Source organism: Heterodontus francisci, unplaced genomic scaffold (assembly GCF_036365525.1).
Source record: "Heterodontus francisci isolate sHetFra1 unplaced genomic scaffold, sHetFra1.hap1 HAP1_SCAFFOLD_888, whole genome shotgun sequence".
NCBI lineage: Eukaryota > Metazoa > Chordata > Chondrichthyes > Heterodontiformes > Heterodontidae > Heterodontus > Heterodontus francisci.
In genome coordinates this window covers 231,036-244,409 of record NW_027140571.1, presented here as the reverse complement: position 1 = coordinate 244,409, position 13,374 = coordinate 231,036, and the positions used below count along the sequence as shown (strand labels likewise).

General features: G+C 44.1%; 1 protein-coding gene across 1 annotated transcript; it reads right to left on the bottom strand.

Moving 5' to 3' along the window:
- Positions 1-3,071: 3,071 nt before the first annotated feature.
- LOC137360181 (probable G-protein coupled receptor 139) lies at positions 3,072-10,612 on the bottom strand. The gene is made up of 2 exons (XM_068025732.1): positions 10,524-10,612; positions 3,072-4,029 (listed from the first exon to the last, which is right to left on the bottom strand). The coding sequence occupies exons 1-2, from the start codon at positions 10,610-10,612 to the stop codon at positions 3,072-3,074; spliced, it is 1,047 nt and encodes a 348-aa protein (XP_067881833.1).
- Positions 10,613-13,374: the final 2,762 nt, after the last annotated feature.

Genomic DNA, 13,374 nt, shown 5'->3' with positions numbered 1-13,374 from the left:
GGTGACTTCAACTTCCCTAATATTGATTGGAACCTCCTTAGTGCAAATAGTTTGGATGGAGCAGTTTTTGTCAGGTGTGTCCAGGAAGGTTCCCTGACTCAATATGTAGATAGGCCGACTAGAGGAGAGACTATGTTGGACTTGGTGCTTGGCAACGAACCAGGCCAGGTGGCAGATCTCTCGGTGGGAGAGCATTTTGGTGATAGTGATCACAACTCCCTGACTTTTACTATAGTCATGGAGAGCGACAGGAGCAGACGGGATGGGAAAATATTTAATTGGGGGAGGGGGAATTACAATGCTTTTTGGTAGGAACTGGGGAGCATAAATTGGGAACAGATGTTCTCAGGGAAATGCACGACAGGAATGTAGAGGTTGTTTCGGCAGCACTTGCTGCGACTGCTGGATAGGTTTGTCCCGATGAGGCAGGGAAGGGATGGTAGGGTGAAGGAACCTTGGATGGCAAGAGATGTGGAACAGCTGGTCAAGAGGAAGAAGGAAGCTTACTTAAAGTTAAGGAAGCAAGGATCAGACAGGGCTCTGGAGGGTTACAAGGTAGCCAGGAAGGAACTGATGAAAGGACTTAGGAGAGCTAGAAGGGGACATGAAAAAGCCTTGGCGGGTAGTATTAAGGAAAATCCTAAGACGTTCTACAATTATGTGAGGAACAAGAGGATGGCCAGGGTGAGGGTAAGGCCGATCAGGGATAGTGGAGGGAACTTGTGTCTGGAGTCGGAGGAGGTAGGGTAGGTCCTAAATGAATACTTTGCTTCAGTATTCACTAGTGAGAGGGTCGTTTGTGAGGACAGCGTGGAACAGGCTGATATGCTCGAACAGGTTGAGGTTAAGAGGGAGGATGTGATGGAAATTTTGAATGATATGAGGACAGATACGTCCCCGGGGCCAGACGGAATATACCCCAGGATTTTTCGGGAAGCGAGGGAAGAGATTTACAGTACTTTTTGTCAATGATTGTTTGTAATTTATTTCATTCTGCTACATTTATGCAGTCATCTGAAATCATTCGAAACAAAAAAAAATAACTTTCTTAACATTTACCAGTTTAATGTTATGAGGGTTTACAAAGCTGGAAAATGTCCATCTAACACAAATTGTCTCAAAGGTCTTCCACTTTTCACCTCCAGTTTATATAAAGTTCAACGATAACGACCTCCACATTCTAATAAAGAGACTTTGAATCTGCAATAAAGTGTCACTTCTTTCCCTTTGATTCCTGACTATTTCTTTCTTCTGCTCTCCTGGGACATACAGAGGGATTTTTGTTCATCACTTGTCTAAATTCAGGAGATTCTAGCTCCTCTACAGCTGCTGCCTGGAGAAATAATTTGTATTCGAAATATTTCCCTCAGTTTGGAGACATGCGGAGAGACTGCTTACACTAGCAGCGGGGAGAAACAAATAGGCGGGGTGTTGTTATGGTCTGGAATTCTCTGTCTGACAGGTTTCTGAAAGCAGATTCAATATTAACTTTCAAAAGACAATTGGATCAATTACTCTTAGTTATAGTAGAGAAGATGCCAGCATAGAAAGAGTAGTGACAAAGAAACATATCATAACATCAGTGATCCAAAACTCAACACAACTTATTGAGAGAGTTTGTCGTTGCAACTGATTGTTTGAGTTTTACTTGATGCTGTTGTTTTATACAGGCACTACCTTTAATCACTCAAAATAGTTTTCCAAACAGGAACAAGTTTAGTGCAGAGGAGATTTACTAGGATGTTGCCTGGTATGGAGGTAAGGTCTTCCGAGGAAAGGCTGAGGGACTTGAGATTGTTTTCGTTAGAGAGAAGGAGGAGGAGAGGTGACTTAATAGAGACATATAAGATAATCAGAGGGTTAGATAGGGTGGAAAGTGAGAGTCTTTTTCCTCGGATGGTGATGGAAAACACGAGGGGACATAGCTTTAAGTTGAGGGGTGATGGATATAGGACAGATGTCAGAGATAGTTTCTTTACTCAGAGAGTAGTAGGGGCGTGGAACGTCCTGCCTGCAACAGTAGTAGACTCGCCAGCTTTCAGGGCATTTAAGTGGTCATTGGATAGACGTATGGATGAAAATTGAATAGTTTAGGTCAGATGGTTTCACAGGTCGGCGCAAATCGAGGGCCGAAGGGCCTGTACTACACTGTAATGTTCTATGTTCTATGTTCTAAGTGTTCACATAGTAGAAAAATAGACATTTAACACAGGTTGTATTGAAATTATTTTATGAAGCATCTCAAGTTTACATAAAGTAAATTCCTCAAAATTGCAGAAACTTTCAAACTCTCAGGAACATACTATCTCCCATCAGCAATGGCTCAGCATCTCCATCTGTTGGTGTCCCTGCCTCGTTGCAGTTACTGTCCTCCTCTCACAATCTCGATCTGTTGGTGTCCCTGCCTCGCTGCAATTTCTGCCCCTATCACCATCTCACAACCACTTTGATTTGCAACTTTGTCCATTTTGCTGTGGGTCTCGGGTGGATTTAGTTGAATCCAGCTGAGATTTGCAATGACGCCCCTTTGAGAATTAATTCAGGACCACTTAGGGCAGCACAGTGGAGCAGTGGTTATCACAGAAGCCTCACAGCTCCAGTGACCCAGGTTCGACAGTGCACAGTTTGCAATTTCTCCATGTGACCGCGTGGGTTTTCGCCGGGTGCTTTGGTTTTCTCCCACAGCCAAAGACTTGCAGGTTGATTGGTAAATTGGCCTTTATAAATTGGCCCTAGAGTAGGCAGGTGTTCGGGGAATTGAGGGAAGGTGGGGATGGGGTAGGACTATGGGATTAATGTAAGATTAGTATGAATGGTTGTTTGATGGTCGGCACAGACTCGGTGGGCCGAAGGGCATGTTTCAGTGCTGTATCTCTCAATAAAATAAATAAAAACAAACCTTTTACAGAGGAAGTCCCGCTTTAATCGGTCAGAATATCAATAACATATAATCTCAGAATCAAATTTAAACTCATTTCAGTGCTCAGTGCTCTGGTTATAAAATGTACTTTCCGTCCTGTGGGGAGTGTAGTAAATGGAATGTGAAATGGGATTTAGATCCAGTATTTGAATCAATTCAGCTCTTTCGATGATTTTAATAATTTGACAATGAGATTGAAAGGGTGTTTCACCGCGTTCTTCAGCTCCTGTCTGAATTTTGTCTGGGTCACAGCGTAAATACACGTGTTGGTGCAGGAACTGAGAACCTGCAGCATTGCTGATGTGTGATCTGTGATGTAGCGAGGGTCAGTATAGGAAGAATAATACTGAATATCTGCAATTCGCCTATAAATGTTATACACAACCCTGGTCACCCATAACAGTATAAAACAGCCGGATATACTGAAGAGTAAAATAATTGATTTTCTGCGATTCTCCATCTCTGCGTCCTTGTGATTCTCCCCATTGCTGTGACCTCGGAATCCACTGCGGACTTTATTGGAGAATAAAATCCGTCTAACAGTCAGAACATTGAACAGCAAAATTAGAAAGACAGGGCTACAAGGGGTTAAAATGTAGTTAAACAATTCAAATGCCCACCATATGGGGGAAGTAAAGAAGCTCAGTTTAGTAACACAACCCATGGGGACATTATCAAAAATGTAACGTTGTTCCCGTGTAAAGTACCAGGGCAGAGACTCTAAACAACCCAGCACCCTCACTGTTCCTACAACCACAGCAGCTGTTTTCTCGCTGCAATATTTTATTTGCAGCTTCTCACAACAAATGGCCATATATCGATCAAAGGTGAAAGTGACTGTGAGCCAGACAGAAACACATGTGGCTGCAGACCGCAGAAAGATAATGAGAGAACACACGGGGGTAATGTTTAGGAATGAATCTGGAAAATACATCAAAACAATCCAACTCAACATAGGATCAGTAATAACGACCAGGAGATCACCCACTGCCATTCCCAACAGGTAGATAGTGATACATTTGGAGAGACCGCACATTCCTCGGGAGAGGATCATAATCGCCACCAAGTTAACTGAAAGAGAGAGAAAAGGAAGCAGAGAAATTACTGATCTGACCTGGCGACAAAGCAGCAGTTTAACAGGATCTGGGCTGAAATTTCCAGCTTTGTTGCAGCATCGAGCAGTGAAAACTGATTCAATGACCTGGACAGGGCTTTGTCACAGTGAAATGTTTGAAAACAATTATTAATAATGAATTGGGAAATTGATCCAGAAAATGAACAAAGTCAGCAACGGATCTACGGGATGGACTGAGTGAAGATGCAGTGCCAGTAGAAAAATGAGAAGGGGTTTCACGGAGATGGAATCCAATGGGTTAATTGGGAATTTGTCTCCAGACTTCTGGTTGGGAAGGTTTGGGGTGAGATATGTAGCTGGTTTGTTGCTCACTGTTTAGAGAACCGACACGGACTGTTATCAATTGGGAAAAGGCTGCAAACTGCAATGCTGAGCTTGAGTGCTCGTGCAAGCCATGTTTTAGAATTGCAGAGCAGACATGAAGGGCTGAATTGCCTCCTCCTGGTCCTAGGTCCCTGTATTCCTGTCAGCTTTGACGAGGCAGATGGAGGTGCAGCCAGTGAGTGAGATTTGGAGGGAGAGAAGGAAAAGGTCATGTTGGAGCTGGAGAGAAGGCAGGAGCAGATGGTTTGGGAAAGTGGATAAACTGAAGCAATGGATGAGGAGACAAAGGATTCATCACAGTGAGAGGAGAGTCTGATATTCACAGGGCGAGACCGCAGCAGAGTGTTTGAGAAAATCTAATCTATAGATCCCAGTAGTACAACTCAATTAATAGAGTCAAACAATAATCCCTATGGTTATTGCTGTTGGAGAACTGTTCATTGTTTATTCAATACAGTTAATATATTGAATTTGTACAGGCAATTAAAAATAAATTTAAATACATTTCTGATATCAGCCTTGCTCTTTCTTGAATCCTGCAGAAACAAAGATTTTAAAATATGGTATTTAAATAATGAATTACCATCAGTTAAGAACTGATTCTATTTTTAGAATTAGAACATTACAGCGCAGTACAGGCCCTTCGGCCCTCGATGTTGCGCCGACCTGTGAAACCATCTGACTTACACTATTCCATTTTCATCCAAATGTCTATCCAATGACGACTTAAATGCCCTTAAAGTTGGCGAGTCTACTACTGTTGCAGGCAGGGCGTTCCACGCCCCTAATACTCTCTGCATAAAGAAACTACCTCTGACATCTGTCCTATATCTTTCACCACTCAACTTAAAGCTATGTCCCCTCGTGTTTGCCATCATCATCCGAGGAAAAAGACTCTCACTATCCACCCTATCTAACCCTCTGATTATCTTGTATGTCTCTATTAAGTCACCTCTCCTCCTCCTTCTCTCTAACGAAAACAACCCCAAGTCCCTCAGCCTTTCCTCGGAAGACCTTCCCTCCATACCAGGCAACATCCTAGTAAATCTCCTCTGCACCCTTTCCAAAGCTTCCACATGCTTCCTCTAATGCGGTGACCAGAACTGCACGCAATACTCCAGGTGCGGCCTCACCAGAGTTTTGTACAGCTGCATCATGACCTCGTGGCGCCGAAACTCGATCCCCCTACTAATAAAAGTTAACACACCATATGCCTTCTTAACAGCCCTTTTAACCAGGGTAGCAACTTTCAGGGAGTTATGTACCTTGACACCAAGATCTCTCTGCTCATCTACACTACCAAGAATCTTCCCATTAGCCCAGTACTCTGCATTGCTGTTACTCCTTCCAAAGTGAATCACCTCACACTTCTCCGCATTAAACTCCATTTGTCATTTCTCAGCCCAGCTCTGCAGCCTATCTATGTCCCTCTGTACCCTACAACACACTTCGACACTATCCACAACTCCATCGACCTTCGTGTCATCCGCAAATTTACTAACCCACCCTTCTACACCCTCTTCCAGGTCATTTATAAACATGACAAACAGCAGTGGCCCCAAAACAGAACCTTGCGGTGCACCACTAGTAACTAAACTCCAGGATGAACATTTGCCATCAACCACCACCCTCTGTCTTCTTTCAGCTAGCCAATTTCTGATCCAAAGCTCTAAATCACCTTCAACCCCATACTTCCGTATTTTCTGCAATAGCCTCCCGTGGGGAACCTTATCAAACGCCTTACTGAAATCCATATGCACCGCATCCACGGCTTTACCCTCATCCACCTGTTTGGTCAAATTCTCGAAAAACTCAATAAGGTTTGTGAGGCACGACCTACCTTTCACAAAACCGTGCTGACTATCGCAAATGAACCTATTCTTTTCAAGATGATTATAAATCCTATCTCTTATAACCTTTTCCAACATTTTACCCACAACCGAAGTAAGGCTCACAGATCTATAATTACCAGGGCTGTCTCTACTCCCCTTCTTGAACAAGGGGACAACATTTGCTATCCTCCAGTCTTCCGGCACTACTCCTGTCGACAATGACGACATAAAGATCAACAACAACGGCTCTGCAATCTCCTCCCTGGCTTCCCAGAGAATCCTAGGATAAATCCCATCTGGCCCAGGGGCCTTATCTATTTTCACACTTTCCAAAATTGCTAACACCTCCTCCTTGTGAATCTCAATCCCATCTAGCCTAGTAGGCTGTATCTCAGTAATCTCTTCGACAACATTTTCTTTCTCTACTGTAAATACTGACGAAAAATATTCATTTAACGTTTCCCCTATCTCCTCCGATTCCACACACAACTTCCCACTACTATCCTTGATTGGCCCTATTCTAACTCTAGTCATTCTTTTATTCCTGATATACCTACAGAAAGCCTTAGGGTTTTCTTTGATCCTATCCGCCAATGACTTCTCGTGTCCTCTCCTTGCTCTTCTTAGCCCTCCCTTTAGATCCTTCCTGGATAGCTTGTAGCTCTCAAGCGCCCTAACTGAGCCTTCACGTCTCATCCTAACATAAGCCGCCTTCTTCCTCTTGACAAGCGCTTCAACCTCTTTAGTAAACCACGGCTCCCTCGCTCGACAACTTCCTCCCTGCCTGACAGGTACATACTTATCAAGGATACGCATTGGCTGCTCCTTGAATAAGCTCCACATTTCATTTGTGCCCATCCCCTGCAGTTTCCTTCCCCATCCTACACATCCTAAAGTTGGCCTGTCAACATATTGTGTCAGAAAACCCTCCTGCACACACTGGACAAAAACAGACCCATCTAAAGTACTCGAACTATAGTATTTCCAGTCAATATTTGGAAAGTTAAAGTCCCCCATAACCACTACCCTGTTACTCTCGCACCTGTCGAGAATCATCTTCGCTATCCTTTCCTCTACATCTCTGGAACTATTCGGAGGTCTATAGAAGACTCCCAACAGGGTGACATCTCCTCTCCTGTTTCTAACCTCGGCCCATACTACCTCAGTAGACGAGTCCTCAAACGTCCTTTCTGCCACTGTAATACTTTCCTTGATTAACAATGCCACACCCCCCTCTCTTTTACCCTCTTCTCTGTTCTTACTGAAACATCTAAATCCCGGAACCTGCAACATCCATTCCTGCCCCTGCTCTACCCATGTCTCCGAAATGGCCACAACATCAGGATCCCAGGTACCATCCCATGCTGCAAGCTCACCCACCTTATTCCGGATGCTCCTGGCGTTGAAGTAGACACACTTTAAACCAAGTTCTTGCTTGCCAGTGCTCTCTTTCGTCCCTGTAACCTTATCCCCTACCTCACTACTCTCAACAGCCTGTACACTGGAACTACAATTTAGGTTCCCATTCCCCTGCTGATTTAGTTTAAACCCCCCCGAAGAGCACTAACAAATCTCCCCCACCAGGATATTGGTAGCCCTCTGGTTCAGGTGAAGACCATCCTGTTTGTAGAGGTCCCACCTACCCCAGAAAGAGCCCCAATTATCCAGGAAACAAAAACCCTCCCTCCTACACCATCCCTGCAGCCACGTGTTCACCTCCTCTCTCTCCCTATTCCTCTCTTCGCTAACACGTGGCACGGGCAACAACCCAAAGATAACAACTCTGTTTGTTCTCGCTCTAAGCTTCCACCCTAGCTCCCTGAATTTCTGCCTTAAATCCCCATCTCTCTTCTTACCTATGTCGTTGGTGCCGATGTGGACCACGACTTGGGGCTGCTCCCCCTCCCCCTTAAGGATCCCAAAAACACGATCCGAGACATCATGTACCCTGGCACCTGGGAGGCAACACACCAACCGTGAGTCTCCCTCGTTCCCACAGAACCTCCGATCTGTTCCCCTAACTATTGGGTCCCCAATGACTAATGCTCTGCTCCTCTTCCCCTTTCCCTTCTGAGCAACAGGGACAGATTCTGTGCCAGAGACCTGCACCCCATTGCTTACCCCTGGTAAGTCGCCCCCCGCAACAGTATCCAAAACGGTATACCTGTTGTTGAGGGAAACGGCCACAGGGGATCCCTGCACTGGCTGCTGGTTCCCTCTACTTCCCCTGACGGTAACCCATCTACCTACTTCTTATACCTGAGGTGTGACTGCCTCCCTATAACTCCTGTCAATAATCCCCTCCGCCTCCTGAATGATCCGAAGTTCATCCAGCTCCAGCTCCAGTTCCCAAACGCGGTCTGCGAGGAGCTGGAGTTGGGTGCACTTCCCGCAGATGCAGTCAGCAGGGACACTCTTGGTGACCCTTACCTCCCACATTCTGCAGGAGGAACATACAACTGCCTTAACCTCCATTCCTACTATTCTAGATTCCCAACAAGTCTACTGAAAAACCAAACAAATAAAAGTCAAAACGTGTTCGCTTAGCAATCCGACGGACTGAATCTTTTTAAATAAAAATCTTACCTTATCAACACACCAGAGTCCTTTTTTTTGGTTAGAGGAGGAGGGTGGGTGGGAGACAGTACACGTGTAGTGTCTCGGGTACTGCCACTGTCCAAATAAATAGTTTTCCCTTACCCAGCAGTCCCCTGGTCCTCCGAAACAAAAGGGGATTAACTTGTAACTTACACTGAAATTGACTGCTCAGCTGTAAGTTCGCTCCGCACCTCCTTCTGTCAAAGCTGCTCCTCGCAAAAAAAAAATGATTTTAAAACTGCCCAAATAAATGGTTTTCCCTTACCCAGCAATCCCATGGTCCTCCTGTTTATTCAGTCACTATGTAAGGAATAGGAATGCTCTGCAAAACAAAACGAGGACCTGACAGAAATCAACACAGAGGATCAAGTCCAACAGGAAAATGAACACAATCTGACAGCACACAACTTCAACTCACAGTTTCTCTCACTAATTGTTCAGGACATTCCAGCACTTTATGATAGTGAATTATTTACACGGCTGCTGCTTTCTCTTTACTTCTGCTTATCTTCTGCCCTCGGTTTCTTTCTACCTGTTCCTTCCCTCCTCCCCATCACTCTGGAGTACTGACACCCAGCAAACTGTTACCTAATGCTACTTTTCACTCAAGATTTATTCCTAACATTCTGTGCCTGTGTTCTTTTCACCTGCCCCATGTTCAATGATGCTATTTTCAGAGTCAGTTTGTTCAATGGTGAAACCTCAGTGATCAATTTAATGTATCTACAGGACACCCAAGACTCCACCTATTCACCTACACTCTTCACTTCATCCACAATGCATGGAATAAACAGGATCGAAAGCTTCTTACAGACAAATCTCACCATCATTGAAATTCCTTCTCCTGGAATTATAAAGTAATCTGTTTGAATGTGGGATTGTTAATTAATAAACCACCAACATCAGCGCTGCAGCTGATAATGTACAGATACGTGGGAAACTCCTGATCCCAAATGATATCGAGTAAACCAATAAAACATCACATCAATACTTTCTATTTTACAATGTAATCCAGTACGGTGAACGTTCCACAGTGAAGCAGAGAAGGGGATGTGAAAGTGTCAGCCGCAATCTCAGTTCAGTAGCCAGACCTCTGAAGCAGCATCAGATACACACAGAATGAAATAATATTTGATAACAGTGATAACCAATAAATAGATTGTCATCCCAGATAAACTGAGCCATGCTGTTGGAGAGGGAGGACTTTGTGTTGTCCCCTGGAACACTGAGACTGTGAGATGTCTCATGATCAATCAACGGAAAAAAGATAAGAAAGATATTCCAGGACCAGTGATGTTCACATCGTGAAACCGTTAAAAGCAATTGATGATGTGATTCTTGATCCTAACCAAGCCGCTTGATTTGAATGCAGTCAATACATAAAACACTCCAATAACAATTACAAGGTTAACTTTAAGGGCATTTAAGTGGTCATTGGATAGACATATGGATGAAAATGGAATAGTGTAGGTCAGGTGGTTTCACAGGTCGGCGCAACATCGAGGGCTGAAGGGCATGTACTGTGCTGTAATGTTCTGATGTTACTGAAACCAATACCATTAAAGACATCAAACAACTCCTGCAAGACTGAAAGGGTAGACAATGAGGAGAATCCATCAGTAAATTGCTGGAAAGGAACAGGTGGCTGTGCAAATCACAGTGAGAAAAAATACCAAGTACAGCAGCACAGTTAACATCGATTTACACCATTAACAGCTGAGATACTGGCTTACCAGGAACTCCGATTGCTGCAAGTTTAGGATAATAAATGCGTTCTATCTGAACCATTACTGGATATCCCATTTCTTCAAGAAGCAGAGACTTCTGTTAGCTTGGAACCCAGAGCTCCAGCAGGCACTCTGACCTGATTCATTCCAAATGGGTCCTGATTTATACAGGGACTAATTCTCCACTGACACAGTTATACCCCTGATCATTGCTATTAGTTACACTCACCTGAACAAACACATTACATCAGCAGCTTTGACTCTGATGTAAATAATGTGGTGGATGAAACACAATCATTTCAATGTCAATGACATTTCCTTAGTAAGACCACTCTCGGGAATAAAGCTGAAATCTGTACTCATACTGGACGGGTTGATACAATTCTGAGTGGCGTCGTTTACATGTTCTATATTATTGTATTGATCTTGTTCACTCTTGGCGTTTCTATTGTAAATGTAACTGATGTGTCTGCAGTGGACACTGAATCCAGGGACAAAAGCAATCCCGTTTCACTCTGTTCCTGTATTTGTCCCGTTAAAATGTAAACTTTGAGGCCATGATTCTGGGCGATGTCCGGCGTTAGAGCCTAAAAACTAATGTGGGTGATATTACGTGACAGACACTGTCCACGTTCATTGGGGAGGCAGTCGCATATTGATAATATCACTGGACTAGTAATCCAGAGGCCCAACACAATGGCCTGGTGACTGGGGTTCAAATCCCACCATGGCAGCTGCTGAATTTAAATTCAGTTAATTAACAAAGTTCTGCAACTGAACGCTGGTCTCTGCAATGGTGCCATGAAACATTGTTGTAAAAACCCACTTGGTTCACCAATTCCTTCCCTGGTCTGAAGTACATGCGGCTGCAGACACAGAGCGATGTGGCTGACTCTTAACTGCCCTCTGAAACGGCACAGCAGGCTGTCAAGGGTAACACATGCTGACCTTGCAAGCGGAGCTCACATCACATGAAAGAATAAAAGAAAATCTTCTCTCTGCTATTTCACTGCAGATATTTACCTGTATATTCTGCAATGCTTAATGGCTCATGTAAAATTGCAAATGTGACAAATCCTGACTCCTTTCCTCCAGTTCACTGCTGACAAGACACCCAAATTCCACCTTCCCTCACTATCAACTGTTCCAAATCCCTGCTTCCATGTCCAACACTCACCAACACCTTCAGCCTAACTGACCTGGTTTGGCTCCCAGACCTCTAAGTACTTACATTTATAATTCTCACCAGTGGGTTAAATTCTTCCATGTCCTCACCACCCCTGATCTCCATCCACTCCTCCAAACCTGCAGCAAACCCATTGTGATCTTCCCATACCTCTGACATTGGTATTTTTCAGTGGGACTGTTCCCACCTGGTTCCAATATTACTGATCTTATTGTTGCCAGAGCATCTCCAGCAAAAGCCTTTCTTCCCACACCAGCACTATTACCACTGGAGACCCTGAACTTTCTATTCTTGCTCCCTCCTCTTCTTCACATACACACTGCCTGCTGTCGACATCACCTACAAATTACGGGGTTAATTTCCACATGTCAGCTGACAACACCCAGCTAAAGATCTCCATCAGCTCTCTCGATCCTCCACAGTCTCTGTGTTATCAGACTCGAACTGTCTGTTTCCCGCGAGCTGCAATATCCTCCAATTAAACATGGGGCAGAGCGAAGCTTCCATATTTGGCTCCACCAGAAAATCCACATTCTTGTCATTGATTCCATCGCCATTCCTCGCTGTTGCATCGGGCTGAATATGATGTTGTGTGAAATATGATCCTTATTCACATCTGACCTAAGATTCTGACCTGATGTTGTCTCCATCAGAAATGACACCTCCTTCCACCTCCATATCATCTCCGACCTCTATCCCTGTATCAGCCCATCAGGCACTGAAATCACTCTGTCACTCATCGGTGTAAGATTATTAGATTAGTAAAAGCTACTAAACAGAGTACTCATTGTTAAAATCTAGTTATTATAAACTAACAATTGACATTATTATAAACGAACATTTAGCTTTATTAGAACCTTTCTTAGTTGCATGGTGAGGTGGGACAACTTAGAAAATAGGACACCGTATAGGGATGATTTCATGGCAGAGACATTCTGGAAGTTTATGCCAAGTTTTAAAATGCTTACTGGAATACAAGGACGAGATCGTGAGAGCAAACAGTGCAAACAGCTTCTGTGAAGATTTGCCTTGGAATGAGATAAGGAACCTCTAAATGTGAACGCATTGAGATAAAGTAGTCAACACAATGGGGTAATGCATGCACAAATCCAAAAGGTAAGCAACCATCACAAAATGATCCTTGGTTAGTTCAGAAAATCATACTTCAATACAAAACGAATCACTGATTGGGAGAGAGAGATTGAATGCGAAGAACTGAGGGATGGAAACGTGATTGGTGGAGACTGCTCCAGTTCAACAGCCAGCTGGAGTGCAACGACCCGCCCCCCTTCCAATTGTTGAGGGCAGCACAGTGGCGCAGTGGTTAGCACCGCAGCCTCACAGCTCCAGAGACCCGGGTTCAATTCTGGATTTTGCCTGTGCGGTGTTTGCAAGTTCTCCCTGTGAATGCGTGAGTTTTCGACGGGTGCTCCGGTATCCTCCCACTGCCAAAGACTTGCAGGTGATAGATAAATTGGCCATTGTAAATTGCCCCGAGTGTCGGTAGCGAATATGGAATTACTGTAGGATTCGTATGAACGGATGGTTCTTGCTCGGCACAGACTCAGTGGGCCGAAGGGCCTGTTTTAGTGCTGTGTCTCTAAATAAAAAATAAATAAACAAATATAAAATATATCCACTTTGCACACCAT

Bases quoted from the DNA above. Each gene is read 5' to 3' on its own strand.
- LOC137360181 (XM_068025732.1), bottom strand. From the start codon at position 10,612: ATGGGATATCCAGTAATGGTTCAGATAGAACGCATTTATTATCCTAAA. The intron at 4,030-10,523 runs GTTAATGGTGTA...TCGCCAGGTCAG, and splicing joins GGTAAGCCAGTATCTCAGCT to ATCAGTAATTTCTCTGCTTC.